Genomic DNA, 17,242 nt, shown 5'->3' on the forward strand with positions numbered 1-17,242 from the left:
AGGAGACAGTCCCCAGGCCTCCTGAGATGTGAGCTGGCACGTTCACCACACCCTTCCCCGACCTCAAATGTAATCCCCTGTGAACATTTCACAATTCTTTTTTTTTTTTTAAAGTAGGCTGCACGTCCAACGTGGGGCTTGAACTCATAGCCCTGAGATCAAGAGTCGTGAGCTCTCTTAATTGAGTCAGCCAGGCGCCCCACAGGTAGTAGGACGTCTCGAATGCAAAGGTCAAAGAACAATAACAACAAAATCAAATAAATAAATCCTGCTTCTGAAGCACATGTCCAAGACCTCACCCAGAGTGCAGTTCACTATCCTGCAGGGTAGCAGCACCAAGTCCCTTTCCCTGAACCCTGACCCTTTAAACACCCAACTGACTCTGGCACTTACAAACTCAGCTTAAGGGGGCCACTGCTTGTCATTGTTCCTTTCTAAGAATGTTAAATTGTGGGGCGCCTAAGTAGCTCAGCTGGTTCAACATCCGACTTGAGGTTTTAGCTTGGGTCATGATGTCGGGGTCATGAGATGGAGCCCCGCATCGGGCTTCATGCTCAGTGGGGAGTCTTCTGGAGACTCCCTCTCTCCCTCTGCCCTTCCCTCAACCCACACACTCTCACTCTCTCTCTCTCTCAAATAAATAAAAAAGTTAAATCTTCCAGTAAGTTTTTTTTCGCCAAACTGTTTTCCTGGGATAAAATGCACGTAACATAAAATTTACTGTCTTCATTTTCAAGCATACAGTTCAGCAGTGTTAAGTCCGTTCTCACTGTCATGCAGCCCTTGTCACCGTCCCATCTTCAGAACCCTTCTCACCCTCTAAAATGGAAACGGTAGATGCCACCCCCACTAACTCCCTGTCTCGCCTCCCCCACCCCCCACACCCGGCCCCCAGCCCCTACCTTCCTACTTTCTGGCTCCATGACTGGCACCACTCTGAGCATCTGACACAAGTGGAATCATAGCCTTTTGGTGCTTCACTGACTTTACTTAGCACAATGTCCTTGAGGTTCATGCGTGAGCCCCAGGAGCGGGTAGGCCCCTTGATGACAGCTGCCTTCTCTTCTTGTGCCTCTTCTTGGCCTCTTCCTGGCCAAGCTGGGCTCACAGTAGGCCCGCCTCCAATGCCTGCACCTCCATCAAGCGGATTCTAGCCTGTACCTGGGGGATGGGCAATCCTGCTGCTCTCGTCATGTCTGAAAGACTGAGTCACGGAAGAGGATGTCAAGAGCCATTTGCCAACCCAGGATTCTGGGCCACTGGAGAGCGAGGAACGTGGGCAGGAGAGAAAATGCCCATGACAAAGGGATGGGAAGGTCACGGCCAGGAGAAGAATAACATGGACGGCAGGCCTGGAGCTGCGCCACTCAGTGGCCCTGGAGGAGGTGATGGCACTGAGCAAGCAGGAAGACCCTCGGGTGCCAGGGGCTGCGGGCTGGCAGTTGGGCCTGTCCATGTTGAATGGAGCAGGAAGGTAAGCCCATTAACAGATGAGGGGGCAAGGCTGGAGAAGCTCCCGTGAAAATCTTGGTCACAGGGGATGACCAACATATGGTGGCTCTACTCCCCACAGTAACTGGCATAGAACAAGGATCGGACGCTTCCTCAGCGCGTTGCAGTGGAAGGTGACAGGCATGCAATCACCGCATACAGCCGTTTCTCAACAGGCACTGGAGAAACTGCCTGGCGCTTGGAAGCAAAATCGAGCTCCTTCAAATCTCAGCCCAGGGAGGAAAGACCCTCACCTGCCAAGCCTTCCTTGGCTGCCCCTTGTCAATGCTGAGATGGCGGTCCAGGCAGTGCCTGGAGGGGCCAGGCCTCACCTGGCCGAGTGACTGGGTGCTGCAGGGAAATGAGACCACCAGTTCCCCAGCCCTGCGCCGGCAGCATCCAAGCTGATGGGGAGCCACCTTGCCACAGCACGTCAGGTCCTGTCAAGGCCCTTGAAGTGTCTGGAGAGTCCCCCTTTCTTGAGTTCTGGACACCAGTCCTTGAACCTGGCAATCCTCCCCAAATGCGTGCATGCACCCATGCCTCCTGCTCCTCAAGGCCTCCTGTGGTTACAGAGAGGTTTGCCCATAAGCCCATGTAGGCTGTACAAGCCCAAGAGGGGCAGGGGCTTGCAGACAGACCCATGGACAGGCAGATGGCAATCTGGTTTCTGCAACGTCTCACCTGAAGCCAGACCCAACTCACTCTCCAAAACGCCCCTACCCCATTTTCCCACATGGAGGAGCCACATGAGAGGTGAGGACAGAGGGACAGAGCAGAGGGTAGCCTAGGCCTGGCCCGTCCCCAGGCACTCCCTGCTCTCTCCAGCCTCAGGCTTCGGCCGCTGCTGCCTGGGCCTGGCTTCCCGGGCACACCAGCAACGTCAGCGTGGAGGGCTCGGAGGCCGCAGGGTGCTGCCTAAGGTGTGGGATTCTGTTCCTCTTTGGAACACTCTGCTCTTCCTGGGCTCAGAGGAACTAATGTCCTCCCTGCACCCAGTCTTGGTTTCTGATAGGATCCAGCTCAAGACCCCTCTCTGCACCTCTGCAGTGTCCTCAGAGCTTGTGCCCCAGGAACCCACACCACAGCACGTCCACCGCTTCCCGACTCTGACTGCAGAGCTCCCCGGTGGTGTTCTAGAAACACAAATCTACTGGCTCTCAAATGTCACTATGCAGCACAGTCATGTGGAGACAGGAGCACAGCCAGGTTAGATTTAGGAACAGCTGTGGTGGTCCACGAAACACTTCTGCTTTTTATTTTTTATAATTTTTAAAAGTTTTTACTTATTTATTCATGAGACACACAGAGAGGCAGAGACACAGGCAGAGGGAGAATCAGGCTCCCTGCAGGGAGCCTGATGCGGGACTCAATCCCAGGACCCCAGGATCATGACCTGAGCCGAGGGCAGACGCTCAGCCCCTGAGCCGCCCAGGCACTGCAAGAAACACACTTTTAGAAACACTGGATATTAAAATGGTTTTGTGGGGAGCAAAAAAAGTTCAAAAAGGCTCTGTCAAATGTTTGGGATACACTGAATTAAGATTGTTAGATAAAATGCTTTATTGCTAAATTTCTCAGGGCCTTTACTGGCCTTGGATGGATATTGACTCTTCAAGTAGGTGGCGATGCAGAATGCTGTATTTTCCAAACTCTTCTGGCCAGAACCCCTCCTCATCCTTCCTCTTTATTCCACAGAACATTCCTCCCGCCTCACAGGACCAGGGTTTCACAGAACCTACTTTGGTAATGCTCTTCCCAGTGACTCTGCATCCCTTCAATTAGAAACCCTGTTTTGTTGCATCCCTCTGTGGACTGACCCTGCATCCTGGCCACAGGACCCAGCATCGTTCCTTAAATACTTTTTAGCAAGGATTCAAGTGTCCGGGCACTGAGACTCCTTCTCACAAAAGCACATTGGCTTCTTCAAGAACATCCCCCGGTCTGACATTCCTGTGGCCACAGCTTTTCTCTGAGCTCCATCCTCTCCCCAGCCCGGAGGTCAGCCCATCCCTGTCCCCCAGGTCGCTGCAAGGCCAAGGTTCTGAGAAGCCTAATCAGAAGCAACCACCCTTTCCAGCGGATGGTTTGTAGCACTTAAATGCTGCCGAATCCTTCACAACAGCCCCTTTCCCTGGCAATTAGGGGGCCTCATGCCAGGGTGAACCGTGCTACTCTCAGAACAGAGCACAAAGGGATAATGAATACTTTAGACCATGTGGAAAAAGAAAAGGAAATAGCCTGCTCATGGGCAGGGAGCCCGGAGCTGCCTTTGAGGGCCCCGTGGGTACGCCCAGCTCTCCCCAGCTCGGGGGTGGGGTGGGGGGCTGGACTCCGGGTGATGATAACAGCAAACACACTAATGTAGCACCGGCCAGCCTGTGAGTGCTTCACACTGGTGACAACCCTAGGACGCCGTCACTGGTGAGAAGACGGAGGCTCGGAGAACCTGCCTGTGCTCAGAGAGCTAGTTCCCAGGACAGGAGTGTAGACGGTGTGGCCCAGGGTTTATGCTCTTCACCGTTGCACCGTGCAGTTATACGACACCACTATGGGGTGGCCCTGCTCTAGTGCAGTGAGGTGTCTATCCCTGACGCACATCTGGGTTCTCTGGGTGCATCTCGGCCCACGTCTGGGATGGGGGGTACTGGAGGAGGGAGTCAACTGCCTGCGGTGAAGAGCAGAGGCAGTCTGGGGTGTGAGCAGGGATGCGTAAAGATGGCGCAGAGCTCTGGACTCAAGCAGATGAAACAAGGTGGGAGTGAACACTGGACGCTAGAAGGACAGGCTCAGGCAGGAGCAGTGGGGAAGCACGCCCTCTCCGGTGCTGCTATCTTTCTGTATCAGGACACAACCACACAGTGGCCTTTGCTCATGCACGTGCAGCTATGTGTGTCGACAATTCCGGCTAGAAGCGTTCAGAAACTAAGCAGAACTTGACTGAATAGGACAGCGGGCAGCAGAAGGGCCGCCCCCGTCACCGGGAGGGTCACATGTGCAGCTCCAGCCAGACGAAGCTGGGGCATGTCGGTCCAGACCTCCGCAGTATGTCCGCGGTTTGTCCCCTGCATCAGGGGACACCGAGGCAGGGTGGCCAAGCCTTTGGTCCTGGCCTCCCATAATGGAGCCGGGCAGGGGAACAGCTGCACACAGCCTGATGCTGGACACCAGGAAGAACAGGGCGGTGGAGCCCTTGCTCCTCAGAGGGCTCCCTCTCCCAGTCCATCTCCCTTCTCAGTGTAGAATGTTCTTCCACAGATTCTGTCCATCACGAGGGCCAACAGCAGGCCAGACCTTAATGTGGCTTCTCCGGCTTCTCAGACACAGGTTCCTAGCATAGCTGAGGGGAGGGCCTTCCCTTTAGACACACACGAAAACTCTCTCTGTCCTCTCCGAGGACTGCACCCCAAATCCCTTGCTCGGCCCTGACCTGTCACCACAGGTGGACTAGCCCAGTGCTTAATTCTGAGGCCACCACCCCTGCACTTGAAGGTCTTCACGCCCAACCAGGAGTCACAGGAACAAGATGAACAATGGAGGCTAGCACGTCTGCTGGCTTCGGGGACAGAGCAGGGGACTCCGAGGCTCCAGCAAGTGCTCACTCTTGTGAGTAGTAACACAGTTTGGTCTAAAAGTGGAGAGCAGGGCCCCAGGCCTGCAGACTGCATCCTGGAGGGCTGGGGAGAGTCACCCGGCTCCTCGGACCCGTGCTGCTCCCTCTGCACCACAAGCATTCGGGCTGGACTGGCGATTCCCCAGCCGAGGCGGGCACAGCGGGCGGACCATCTGAGACACTGACAGGAAAGGCCCAGGAAGGCATCTCCTAGGCCCAAACAGGGGCCCCCTACAGGCTGGGCCCCACCTCCCCTTAGGCTCCAATTAAATCAGAATTTGAGAAACAGTCCTGTCCTCGTAGCTCCGTGAGTGTGCGTGCGTGCGTGTGTTCAGCACCAAGGACAGCACCCGACACACGGGGGAGGGGGGTGGGGCGGTGGGGGGTGTGGAGACCATGAGACCTTCCCTGGGTGGCACCAGAGTTGGGTTCAGGAGCAGGAAAGACCATTCTTTTCATTCTGGAACTTTCCTATTGATCTATCCGTTCTGTCCCTTCCCCCTCGACCCCACTGTCTTTGAATTAAGACCCAAAAGGAAGACATGGGAGATAATGACTGAAGCCTGTGACCAAGTGTTATCTCTGAATCCGATCCTTTCTGCCCATTCTCTTTGGCTGACTGAGTTTGTGCTTTTGGATTTGAACAGCCGTGTTATTTGAACTTGCCCTGGACTGGGCCACACCACAGGCCACTTCTGGCTGGCTTCCTATTCGGCATCTGCCGAAACACTGGGGGCTCGTCGATTATCCGCATCATCCATGCTGCCCAATGCCCTGTGCGGAGAAAGGATCCCATCCTCCAAGCCTCCTCACTAGGCCTTCTTGAAGCTCTCCGGGCCCCAGGGATACCCCCTTCCTGCCAGCCCTAGACTCAGAACCACAGAAGGCCAGGAAGGAAAGGAACTGAGCCCAAGGGTGCCCTCTGGGCTCTACAGACGTGCTCCCAGGGCAATGAGGTGGATGGAGCGGGAGGGACAGACAGCAGGTGGGCTCCCCCTTCCCCTGCCTCACCAAGCAGTTTTGCAGCTTTTGCTTTTCTGCATGGGATTTCACTGAAAGTTTCTGATGAAAAAAAAAAAGGTTCTATTCTTTAAAAAAAATTAACTTTTATATTAGATCATTGTAGATTCAGATCAGCTGTAAGAAAGAACACAGAGATCCTCATCCCTTTACTCAGTTTCCCCCCAGGGGGAAACTTGTAAAATTACAGTTTCAATATTCAAACTAGGATATCGACACTGATGGAGTCAAGATGCAGAACATTCCCATCAGCACAAGGTTTGCACCTGTTGCTTTTTTGTACCAAACCCACTTCATTCTGCCCCTCCTTTTCCTAATCTCAGGAACTGCTAACCGATTCCCCGTTCCTATCATCTTGTCATTTCAAGGATGTCCTATTTATGGAATCAGAGTATGTAACTTTAGGGGACTGGCTTTTTTCACTCGGCATGGTTCCCTGTAGATTCACTCGGGTTACTGCGTGTGTCAGGAGCCGATTCCTTTTCACTGCTGACAGCCACAGCTTGTTTTAACTGTTCACCTGTGGAAGGACATCTGGGTTGTTTCCAGTTCTGGGCTATTATAAATGAAGATGCTATAAACATTTGAGTACAGGTTCTTGTGTGAACATAAGTTTTCATTTCTCTGGGATAAACACTCAGGAGTAAAACTGCTGGATCATATGGTATTTGCAGGTTTGGTTTTTTCAGAAACTGCCAAACTGTTCTCCCGAATGGCTATACCACTTTTCACTCCTACCAGCTACGTACGAGTGATCCATCCTCTCTGTATCTTTACCAGCATTCAGTGTCATCATTTTTTAATTAGCTATTTTGATAGGTGTGAAATCTCTCATTGTGGCTTTAATCTGCACTACCCTTACAGTTAATCATGCTGAACATCTTTTTTCAATTAGCAATAATCGCGCCTCGGATAAACCTCATTGGCTACGATACTGCCACTGCGCAAAGCTGAACATCTTTTTTGCATGCTTATTTGCCTCTGTACATCCTCCCTCCTCAGGGAAAAATGTCTCTTCATGTCATTTATACATTTTCTAATTGTATTGTTCTAAATGCTGAGTCTGGGGAGTTCTTTATATATTCTGGATACTAGTCTTTTGTCAGATACATGTTTTGCAAAATTTTCTCCCCATGTTATTTGTCTCTTCATCCTCTAAACCGGGGTTTTCCCAGAGCAAAGTTTTTAATTTTGATAAGGTTCAACTTCTCATCTCAACATTAACATCTACTGATGGTCTTTTTTCCATTTAGTTTGAAATATCTCTGGTTCTTAGTATGACAAATTATTTTCTTAAATTACAATGAGGACACTTTCATGTTATGTCATGAGACCTTCAAACGTATTTAAATTTTCTGTTTAACTCTCTTTTTGTGATAACGCTCTGGCAGGGAAACGCAGGAGGGGACACAGCCCCATTACTGCCAATAGAGGTAGACATCCAGGGTGCACTTGTTATGGCTCCATGGAAGTGAGAATTCCAGGACACCACAGAGTCCCCAGTGACCCTACGTGGGGATGGCCTCATTACCACTGGGCACGGTGGAAATCCCAACTTTCTATTAGAATTTCCTCTGACGCAATGCAGCAGGGAGGGAAGGGGTGCCTCCATACTGCTGACTGGGGGTGGAAGTTGAGGCCCCCACATGGTCTCCAATAACACCACGGGGTGGCTAGGGATCCTTCTTACAAGCTGGCAGGGATGAAAATTCCAGCTTCCTGCCAGGCCTTCCCTGACACCACCCCAGGAAGGGCGGGAGGGCTCATTACAACCCTGTGAGACTGGCAGTCTAGACTCTCACTGGGTATTTGCTGGTGTGGGTGAGGGTAGAGCCACACTTTCTTCTGTGCTATTTGGTTGGAGTAAAGCAGTTATCATCTAAAACTTTTCTATCTTGATAGGTTGCCCTTTGTCTGGATTTTGCTTAGAGAGAATAGACTTCTTTAAAAAAAAAAAGATTGTGTTTATTTATTTGAGAGAGAGAGAGAGCACAAGAAGAGGGGAGGGGCAGAGGAAGAGCAGGAAGCCCAACGTGGGGCTCGATCCCAGGACCCTGAGGTCATGACCTGAGCCGAAGGCAGATGCTTAACTGACTGAACCACCCAGAAGTCCCTGAGAGAATAGACTTTTATTGGGACTTTAAAAATCTGTGTCCACTACCATTTCCTCATTACCTCTTTCTTCAGCTCCAAGTCTGGGATATTAAAGGCAAAGAGAAAACCCAGGGAAGTCACCACTGTGACCTTGCTCAGGTCCCCAAAGGCCTAGCTGGTCTGCCTTCTCATCTCTACCTTTCAGAATCTTATGCTTGTTTTTTTTTTTTTTCAAAATGTCCAGGATTCCACTTAGCAGGAGGAATTAAAATTAAAAAAAAAAAAAAAAGAATATCTATTCCATCTTCCTCAAAGCAGAAATCGAGGTCTGTATTTTTAACAAAATATTTTGATGGCCTTAAGTCTAGATCATCTTGGTTTTTTTTTAGGGAGACAGGCTACTGCAGTCTGCCCCATGACTGAACCATAAGTCAGAGGGACAGAAGCTAGAACCCATATCTCCTGGCTCTCAGTCAGGCACTGTTCCCATGACAGCATGGTGATTCCTGCCCCAACGCCTGCGCATCTGACCTCCTCTGCCAGCTGCAAGCTCCCCAGCAAATGCCCCACTGCTGTCTGTATTCACATACTGCTCTGGACTATTGTTTTCCCATGAGAGAAAGTCTCACTTCTCTAGGCAGATTCCAGGTTCTCTGAGGACAGAGACCAGGCCACATGGTTCATACTACTTACAGCAGGGGCTCCACAGATCACTGCTGACTGTTCCCCTACAAATCAGCCATCGACACTGTTTTAAATATTATATCCTGGTTCCTCCAGGTGAGCTGGAACCAGAAGGCACCTTGAGGACAGGGATGGGTATTATCTTCTGGAAAATAGAGGCTCATGTGCTGGAGCACCAGAGTTTGCAGAACCAGATCATGCCAGCAGGACCGTGTTCAGCTCGGGGAAGCTTATTAGGAGGACTCATAGTCCATAGTTACAGTGCTCCCAGGAGGGAACTCAGGGTGGGACAGGACCTATGAACCATCAGGTCATGTCCCAGGCATCTCAGCGCTGCGGTGTAAGTGCCTGTCTTCTCTCTAACCTCTATGGAAACAAAGACTGTGTGCATCACCTTCTCCATCCCCCTTCCCTTCCCACTTCCCAGCAAGCTGCCCTCCATGATGATGTGCTGACTGGATCAACGAAACCGAAACCGATAAATAAACAGAGGATCAAGCCAACTTAACTGTGACAAAGGGAGACAGCTGTAGGAATGAGGACTTTTAGTTTAAAATGCAGATCGGCTGTGCTGCCCTGCTGTGAGAGGGACCCAACAGTCATGAACAAAGGGAATAAAACGAACACCAGCAATTGGAGTTAGGCAAGGTGGTTTGGGGCCAAATCAAAGAAAGATGTTCTAATCAATGGAGCTGCCTAAAAATGTTCTGAGATGCCTTTTAAAGCAGTGAGCTTCCCATTACTGGAAATGGCCGGCAGCTCCGCAGCCACGTGCAGAGGTTCCTGCGCTGCAGGGTGGGGGTTTGGATGGGGTGACCAGGGTTCACAGGATACCTGCTTAGCTCCAGATCTGATGTGGGAGAAGGAGGTCAGCTCCAGTTTCTGGGGGGCTTCTCCTAGAGGTGGCACATGTAATAGTTATTCTAGCCAGTCACCAAATAGTTCTGGTCTCCTGAATTCCAGGTACATAGTGGGATTATATTTTTTAGTGTGCTTGTGGTTGGGTGGGACCATGTGACCACCGCTTGTGGTTGGGTGGGACCATGTGAGTTCTGGGCAACAAGCGAAGAGGGGAAGTGATGTGTTTCATATCTGGATTGGAGTGTTGACTTGCCCATGCAAGATCCTTCAGGGGTCCTTTTCCCTCTGTCGTGGTGACTAGTGAGAATGGCAACTGCTTCCCATCAAGCTGGATCCTGAATGGGTTGTTTAAAGTTACCGAGGTTCAAGGCTCTTTGTTGCTGTGGCATTACCTGGGCAATCCTAATTGATGCCAGGGGACAGGCTTTACCTGGATGGAACCAGAGACAACAGAAGGTACACAAGGTACACCAGCAGGGGTGGGGATGGACAGCAGTTCCAGCATCTCAGCAGGGTGCACAGATACCTCTGTATGTACCACCCTCATTCCCACCTATAACCCCCAATGCAAACCACCCACTCCAGGTGTGCTCTCATCTGCTGCCCTAACACCCCAATATTATACCCAACTTCAGTTCAAGCCTTGTGAACACCATTTCTCCTCTCTTCCCCTCCATCTGGTCAAGCATCCTATTCCTGAGGGCACAGATCAGCTCTCTTGTCCTGCAAAGCATCTCTCTACCCACAGAGATGAACAGAAGCACTCTTTGGAATGATTGTAGTATCTGTGGTCAGGAGGTCTCTTTGGGGGACTTACCTGGGTGACTTTAGCCTGTTCTATGTTAACTAGCCTCTACTCTAAAAACAGGTAGTGACCCCAAAGACTCCAGTTCATCTGTGTCTGCCACACTTACAGGAAATACTCAATAAATAGAGAGCAGCGCCATGAACATGACATTTCTTAAATATCCACAGAGGTTAAGTAAAAATCTAGGTACTTCTACTAAGATATCATTTGTACTAATGAGTTTTTTAAAAAAGATTTTATGTATTTATTCATGAGAGACACAGAGAAAGGCAGAGACACAGGCAGAGGGAGAAGCAGGCTCCCTGCAGGGAGCCCAATGCAGGACTCAATCCCAGGACCCCAGCATCACACCCTGGGCCAAAGGCAGAAGCTCAACTGCTGAGCCACTGCTCAGAGGCTCCACTGCCGTTGTGCACATTAATTTTTTTGCTTGGCACTTCTGTGCAGAGAAGAGCTGCTAGCTCCTGACCTCATACAATCTTTCATATGCCTTTGGCTCTCTTACCCAAATGCTAAATCCCATGCTGGCACCTTGAGATATTTTCTAAATGCACCAGATTGTAGTCTCCCCTATTAGCTACTTTCCTGTAAATCATCTCCACAATGATTCCCCTACTACTGTGAAAAGCTGGGAACTACTGCAACTTCCTAACTAAGTGACTAGGTGATGGATGAGCTCTCTTAGAAAGAGGCTGCCAGGATGCCAGAGAGTCCCCAATACAGCTGAATCCCAATTGTGGGCAGGTGGGAGCCCATTTTCCTCCGAGCTCCTTCCTCCCATCTCATGGGACTCAGCCTGCCTGCGGTTATCCTCACTCTGTGCCTCTGAAAGGACTCAGAGAAAGCAAAGGTTATCCCCTTCTCCCTCTCCCTGTATTAGTTGAAATAACAAAATAAATAATCCCAGTGCGTGGCTGATGTCCAAATGGTGCCTGGACCTGGACTACTCATTCAAAGCATGGTTGGTGACTGGCCACACAGAACTCCCAGGGCAGAATGCAGAACCTCAGTATCCTCCTGCTGGCCCCCCTTTCCTGGGCTCACGTGGCTAAGGGGGAATGCCAACTCAGCCAGCCCCTCCAGTTCCATTCTACCTTTAGTTCTCCCTGAAATCCTCCCCCACTGGGTGAATGTGGGGTAGTAGAGCTGTTCCACCATCCCATGGCCTCAAAAAGCTCACTCAGCAGAATTGGTGGCCAGAGGAATAGGGCCCACCAGGGACTAATTATGTGGACTGGACCTCAGCCAACGTAGTGCAGTCTCAAGAGTTTTACTTAACTGGGTGACTATTGTGTGCAAAGTTCTAGATTGGGGGTGGTCAGGGATACAGAGGCAGCCCTAGCGCTCATCTTGAGGTTGACCAGTTGGTTGAGGGGATAGTCGAATGTATGTGGAATAGAGCTTGACTGCAACATGAATTTGTGTGGGAGTGTCAGCCCGAATAGGAGGGTGCAACGAGAACAGTGGGTGGGCTCACAAGGCTGGTCGTGTTCCTAAGCGCCAGGGCCTACACCTGGTGGACCAGGATGAAGGAAGCCTTGAAGGATGTACCCACGTGCCCAGCAAATGCACTCTTCACAGCTCCCTGGTTCCCCCTCCATCTGGGAGCTACTTAGGACAGTGTGGGTAAGGGCTTTCTTTGTCGTGCAGTCATCTACGGGATGCTGACCAGCTTTGATCCCTCCACCAGAGGGCACCAGAAGACAGCGACCTCATGAGGGAAAGTCCAGGGCTCCCTGGGCTCAGGGTGGGGCTCCCACTGGCAGGAGCAGGGACAGGGACCTGAGCCAGCGTGGGCCATGGGGATAAAAGCAGCACTCCAGAGGGGGCAGAGCAATGAAAAGGAAGCAAGTGATCCCAACACTGCTGGGCAGTCATGCCAACCCTGCACACCCACCCAGGCTGGTGGTGAGAGAGAAAGAAATTCTCATGTTGTTTACACCACTCTCCTGTTTGTACCCCAATTAACTGAATCACTAATGTCAAAAAATTAGGCCCTGCCTTCTACTACAGTGTATCTCTGCTCGTGGACACCATGGGCTCTACAACCCCCAAGGCAGCAGGCACAGGAGGCTGAGACCATGGTTGTCACTCGCTGCCGGGGTTGCTCTTCTGCTTCTTATAAACAGATGTCTCTCCCGTCCTTCCTCTGAGCTGATCAGATGGACTCTACATGAGGACAGTGGGCATGCCTAAGGCCTTGTGACTTCCAGGACACCCCTCCCCAAAAGGCCTTGTCCCCTTGGCACATCAGGGAAGAGAGGCAGGTTTATATGTTTATCTTTAATTTTAATTTCAATTATTTTTTAAGGGGGGGGGGAAACAAGAGTAAGTGGGGAGAAAGGGGCAGAGGGAGAGGGAGAAAGAGAATCCCAAGCAGGCTCCATGCTCAGTGTGGACCCTGAGATCATGACCTGAACCAAAATCAAGAGTTGGTGCTCAACTGACTGAGCCACCCAGGAGCCCTGAGGCAGGTTTATATTATCCAGACCCCATCTCCACCTTCCTGGGGCTCTTCCCCCATAATGAATCTATGTCTCAGTTCCACCTGCCAAGAAAGGATCAAATATGAGCTTTTTATGATTTCTTCCTTAAATTCAGTTACATTCATTTTGTCTAACCTCAGTTGCCTCCTGAAGTAGGGATTGGGGGTCAGTTGGGGCTCCATCCCACAGGTCCCCAGCCCTGTTCCGTCAGCCTATGGTCTGGCCAACTCCCCACCCACCATCCTCCAGGGGCATGAACCTGGCCATGAAAGGACAGCATGGACGGCTTGGGGTGAGAGAGGCAGATGAGGGGCAAGTGGGAGCACAAGTTGTTCTTAGCCCCCAGGAATCCTGTTGGGAGTGACAGGAGAATGAGATCAGAGGGAATGGGTGGGAAGAGGGGGCCGAGAAAAGTTAATAAAGGGGAGAGAAAAAAAGGAAGATTCTGGAAAATTCCAGAACCAGACACCTACTGATAGTTTTTTGGTCTCATTTATCAGCCACTTATGTCCCCTACCCAAGAATTTCAACCCTTCCCTGGAACCCTCTGTCTGGTTCTTGAGTCCCCAGATCCAAGATACCACTTTTGCCACTGAGAGTTAAAGTTGGAAACCCAGGGTAATTGGCAGACAATTACAAGCCATGGCTGGAGGTACTCAGGGAGATAACACAGGGTCCCTGACAGTGTATTAGACTGCACTGGCAGTCTAATGGTAGGGACAGAAGCCCTCCATGGAAGGACACCTACCTAGAGTAGGTAGGTAGGTTCCTACAGTAAAGCAAGATAAATGGCCCAATGGGGGAGGGGCAGGTGAGAGATCAGGGTTCAAGGCGCAGCTGGGTCAGGTCATTACACCTCCATGGACTTCAGTTACAAAGCAGCATGGAGAAACCATCGAGTTTCCTGATTTTCATAGGAGGAAGCTGAGGCAAAAAGAATTTCTACCAAGTTTGTGGCAGAGCAAATAGGAGAACCTGGGTCTCCTGCCTCCTCTCCTGCCACAACCCCACCCCAGGGTTCTTGTTATGCCCTCCTACCCAAGAAACAACGAAACACACACAAACATCTTGTAGTGTGAGAGAGCAGCTATCCCCCCACACCATGGTGTACAAAGCCCTGCAGCCTAAGAAAGACCTAGAACTGAGGCCACTGACCATCTTCACTTAGGACAGAATAGACATGAGTTGATGTAACTGGTTCCATGGGATTGGAGTCAGACACAAGAAAGTAATATGTGGTAAAGTAATTACTCAGGGTAATATGTGAATGCAGCTGCTCTGAAATTGGAAGCCCATAAAGGCTCAGGCACAGTGGGCTGAAGGTTAGGGATGGATGGTTTTTTTTAGCCTCCAATCCCTGGTCTCCCACAGGCAGGAATAAGGTATCAGCAAAAACAGCTGGACGCCTTGAGGGTGTACGGGGGCCTGAGGGTCACCAGAGCGGCTGCCTCTTCCCTCCCAGCCACATGCCCTGCACCTGTGCGGGTGCCCCCTTGGGATCTTACAGGCAAGCAGCAGGCTGAGAGGAACAGTGGGCTCCCACCAGGTCTAGGAAGCTATCTATTTTCCTAGATGGCTGTTGAGGGTCGGGGGGATGGACAGGGCGCTGACACCTCACCCCCACATTCTGCCCCTCTGGGTCCTCTGCAAACCTGGAGCAGAAGTGATCTCCAGTGCCCCGCCTACACCCAATCCTAGGACTCCCACTGTTCGTGGGATCCATCACCAACGCTGAGTATGAACTTCCAAGTTCAATCATGCTACTACCGTATACTACTCCACGTATCATTTGTCCACTGTCCCCTTAATGGACAAGCAGTTATTTGCAGATGTTGATGCAAAAACCATCAAATGATGAAAAAAAAATCTCATGAATCTATGTGTTTTGAGGAGGGGGTGCTTCACTATGGGCTGGGAGTTTGGAGAGAACTTTCCAGAGAGTAGATTGCACCCTCTCCTCTCCTATTTCCTGATCTCTCCACATCACCACTGCTCAGGTCAGCCATCATGAGCCAGCCCAGGAACCCAAATAGACAAGACATGGGACAACCCCAGAAAGAGGACAGAGCTGGTTCCCTACCTGCTGTGGGGGGGCTCGCCCTCGGGAGAAGGAACAGCTGCTGTCCAGCTGCTCACTGCAGTCTGCTGTCCACTGCAGGAGAGAAAGGAGCGGTCAGTGATGGCTGGACACATAGGCTCATCCTCATCCTGTCAGGGCCTTCCAGATACAGCCCTCCCCTTCTGCAGTAGAGCCAAGATAAACTCTTACTTGACCACTGTCAAAGGCAAACTGTTCCCTACCAGCAGGTCCACTTTGGTCCACTTTTAAAATCTTCTCCAAATTCCACCTTGAGGTGACCCCTTTGGTGTATGCTTGGGGAAGACAAAGTTACTTCCCTTCATGTAAGCCCACCAGAGTGATCAAGACCCAGCTCCATTCCAGAGCCAACTACACACGACATAGGGTGATTGTGTTTGGAACAAGCAGCACTGCATCTAATGGCCTGACCTGGCTTTGACCACACTTGCCCTCCGCAGTGTCCAGACTAGACTTGGAACCGAGGCATATTCATGTGCATTTTCCCATATACCCAGCTCCAGGAAACAATGGGTCTGCAGACTGACAGGACATCGTGGCACCAGGGAAGAGTCCCAGACTGGCCATCAGAAGCCTGGCTCCCGCCCAGTTCCAGCACTCACTCCCCAAGAGCTCAGGGATCCAGGGTACTGCAAAGTATGGTCTGATGACCACTTGCATGAGATTCCCCCTAAATCTGCTGCACAGGCATCCCTGGGCTCCACCCTCTGAATCAGATGTGGAGCTTTTGCGTTTTGACAAGTTTCCCTAGTGAGGAACTGGAAGTTTGAGGGTTACTGAAATGCATGGATTTCCCAGGCTTCACTTGGTCAACTACAAAATGGGGCCAGTAAGACTGAGTGACCACAGGGTAGAAGTGAAGGACTTCTGTAAACTTATAAAAACACTGTAGAAAAGCACCTGGGTGGCTCTGCATCTGCCTTTGGCTCAGGGTGTGATCCTCCTCACAGGGAACCTGATTCTCCCTCTACCTGTGTCTCTGGCTCTCTCTCTGAATAAATAAAATCTTTAAAAAACACTGCAGAGATAGGAAGTAGTAGCAACAGTACAGCCTTTCCTCTGTAAGGTCCCATCTAGCTACATGGTGGTGTTTTTTTTTAAATTTTTATTTATTTATGATAGTCACAGAGAGAGAGAGAGAGAGAGGCAGAGACACAGGAAGAGGGAGAAGCAGGCTCCATGCACCGGGAGCCCAACGTGGGATTCGATTCCGGGTCTCCAGGATCGCGCCCTGGGCCAAAGGCAGGCGCCAAACCGCTGCGCCACCCAGAGATCCCCATGGCGGTGTTTTTATTATTGTGTTAAACGTTAGCTAGCCCCTTTGGCTAATGTTGAACACTGACCTTGACCTACGCCCAGGGTGATACATGAAGAACAGAGGTGCCCAATATCTCTGACGCTATTTGATCAAAACTGAGAGTGAGTGTGGATGGCTTGAGGCCAGTGCATTCATGGTGTTGTACAACCTTAGCTGGTCACGCTCTCCTGACTCTGGGTCAAGGGCATGACATATGTTATAGCACTGCTGACACAGGCCGGTGCAGGTATACTCTCGGGCAGTGCCCTCTGAATGAAATAGTATGGGAGCCACAAACAGGAGCCACAGGTGTATTTTTAAATGCTCTAGCAGCCAGATTTTAAAAAGGAAAAGGTTCACTTAAATTTAATAAGATATTTTATTTATCTCAGTATATCCAAAATATGATCACTTCAATAGGTAATCAATATAAAGCATTATTTTTAAAAAGATTTATTTATTTATTTATTTATTTGAGAGACACAGAGAGTGGTGAGGGGTTGGAGAGGGGCGGAGGGAGATAGAGAATCTTAAGCAGATTCCCTGCTGAGTGTGGAGACCCACACAGGGCTCCATGCCATAACCCTGGGATCATGACCAGAGCCAAAACCAAGAGTTGGCTCCTTAACTGACTGAGCCACCCAGGCACCCCTAAAACATTAATGAGATCTTTTATATTCTTCTTTCCATATCAAGTTTTTAAAATCTACTTTGACCACGTGTCAGATTGGGCCAGCCACATTTCAAGCGCTTGAGACACATGAGTAGTGGCTGTCGTATTGGATGGCAC

At 50.6% G+C, this 17,242-nt stretch overlaps 1 protein-coding gene and 1 non-coding gene across 7 annotated transcripts in view; both read right to left on the bottom strand.

The window, feature by feature from the left end:
- Positions 1 to 17,242, bottom strand: part of CTIF (cap binding complex dependent translation initiation factor) — a 283,936-nt gene that overhangs the window by 181,544 nt on the left and 85,150 nt on the right. For 5 of the 6 annotated variants that reach the window (XM_055324228.1, XM_055324227.1, XM_055324226.1 and 2 more), the window contains one exon: positions 15,138 to 15,209. The exons of the other annotated variant lie outside the window; for it this stretch is intronic. In XM_055324228.1, coding sequence (XP_055180203.1) covers positions 15,138 to 15,209 — 72 coding nt within the window. The remainder of the gene's footprint in view (positions 1 to 15,137; positions 15,210 to 17,242) is intronic. 6 annotated transcript variants of the gene reach the window in all.
- On the bottom strand, positions 6,932 to 7,076 carry LOC129509165 (U4 spliceosomal RNA). Its single transcript, XR_008664285.1, has one exon. It is a non-coding gene; the product is annotated as a U4 spliceosomal RNA (small nuclear RNA).

This window comes from Nyctereutes procyonoides, unplaced genomic scaffold (genome assembly GCF_905146905.1).
Source record: "Nyctereutes procyonoides isolate TBG_1078 unplaced genomic scaffold, NYPRO_anot_genome, whole genome shotgun sequence".
Lineage (NCBI taxonomy): Eukaryota > Metazoa > Chordata > Mammalia > Carnivora > Canidae > Nyctereutes > Nyctereutes procyonoides.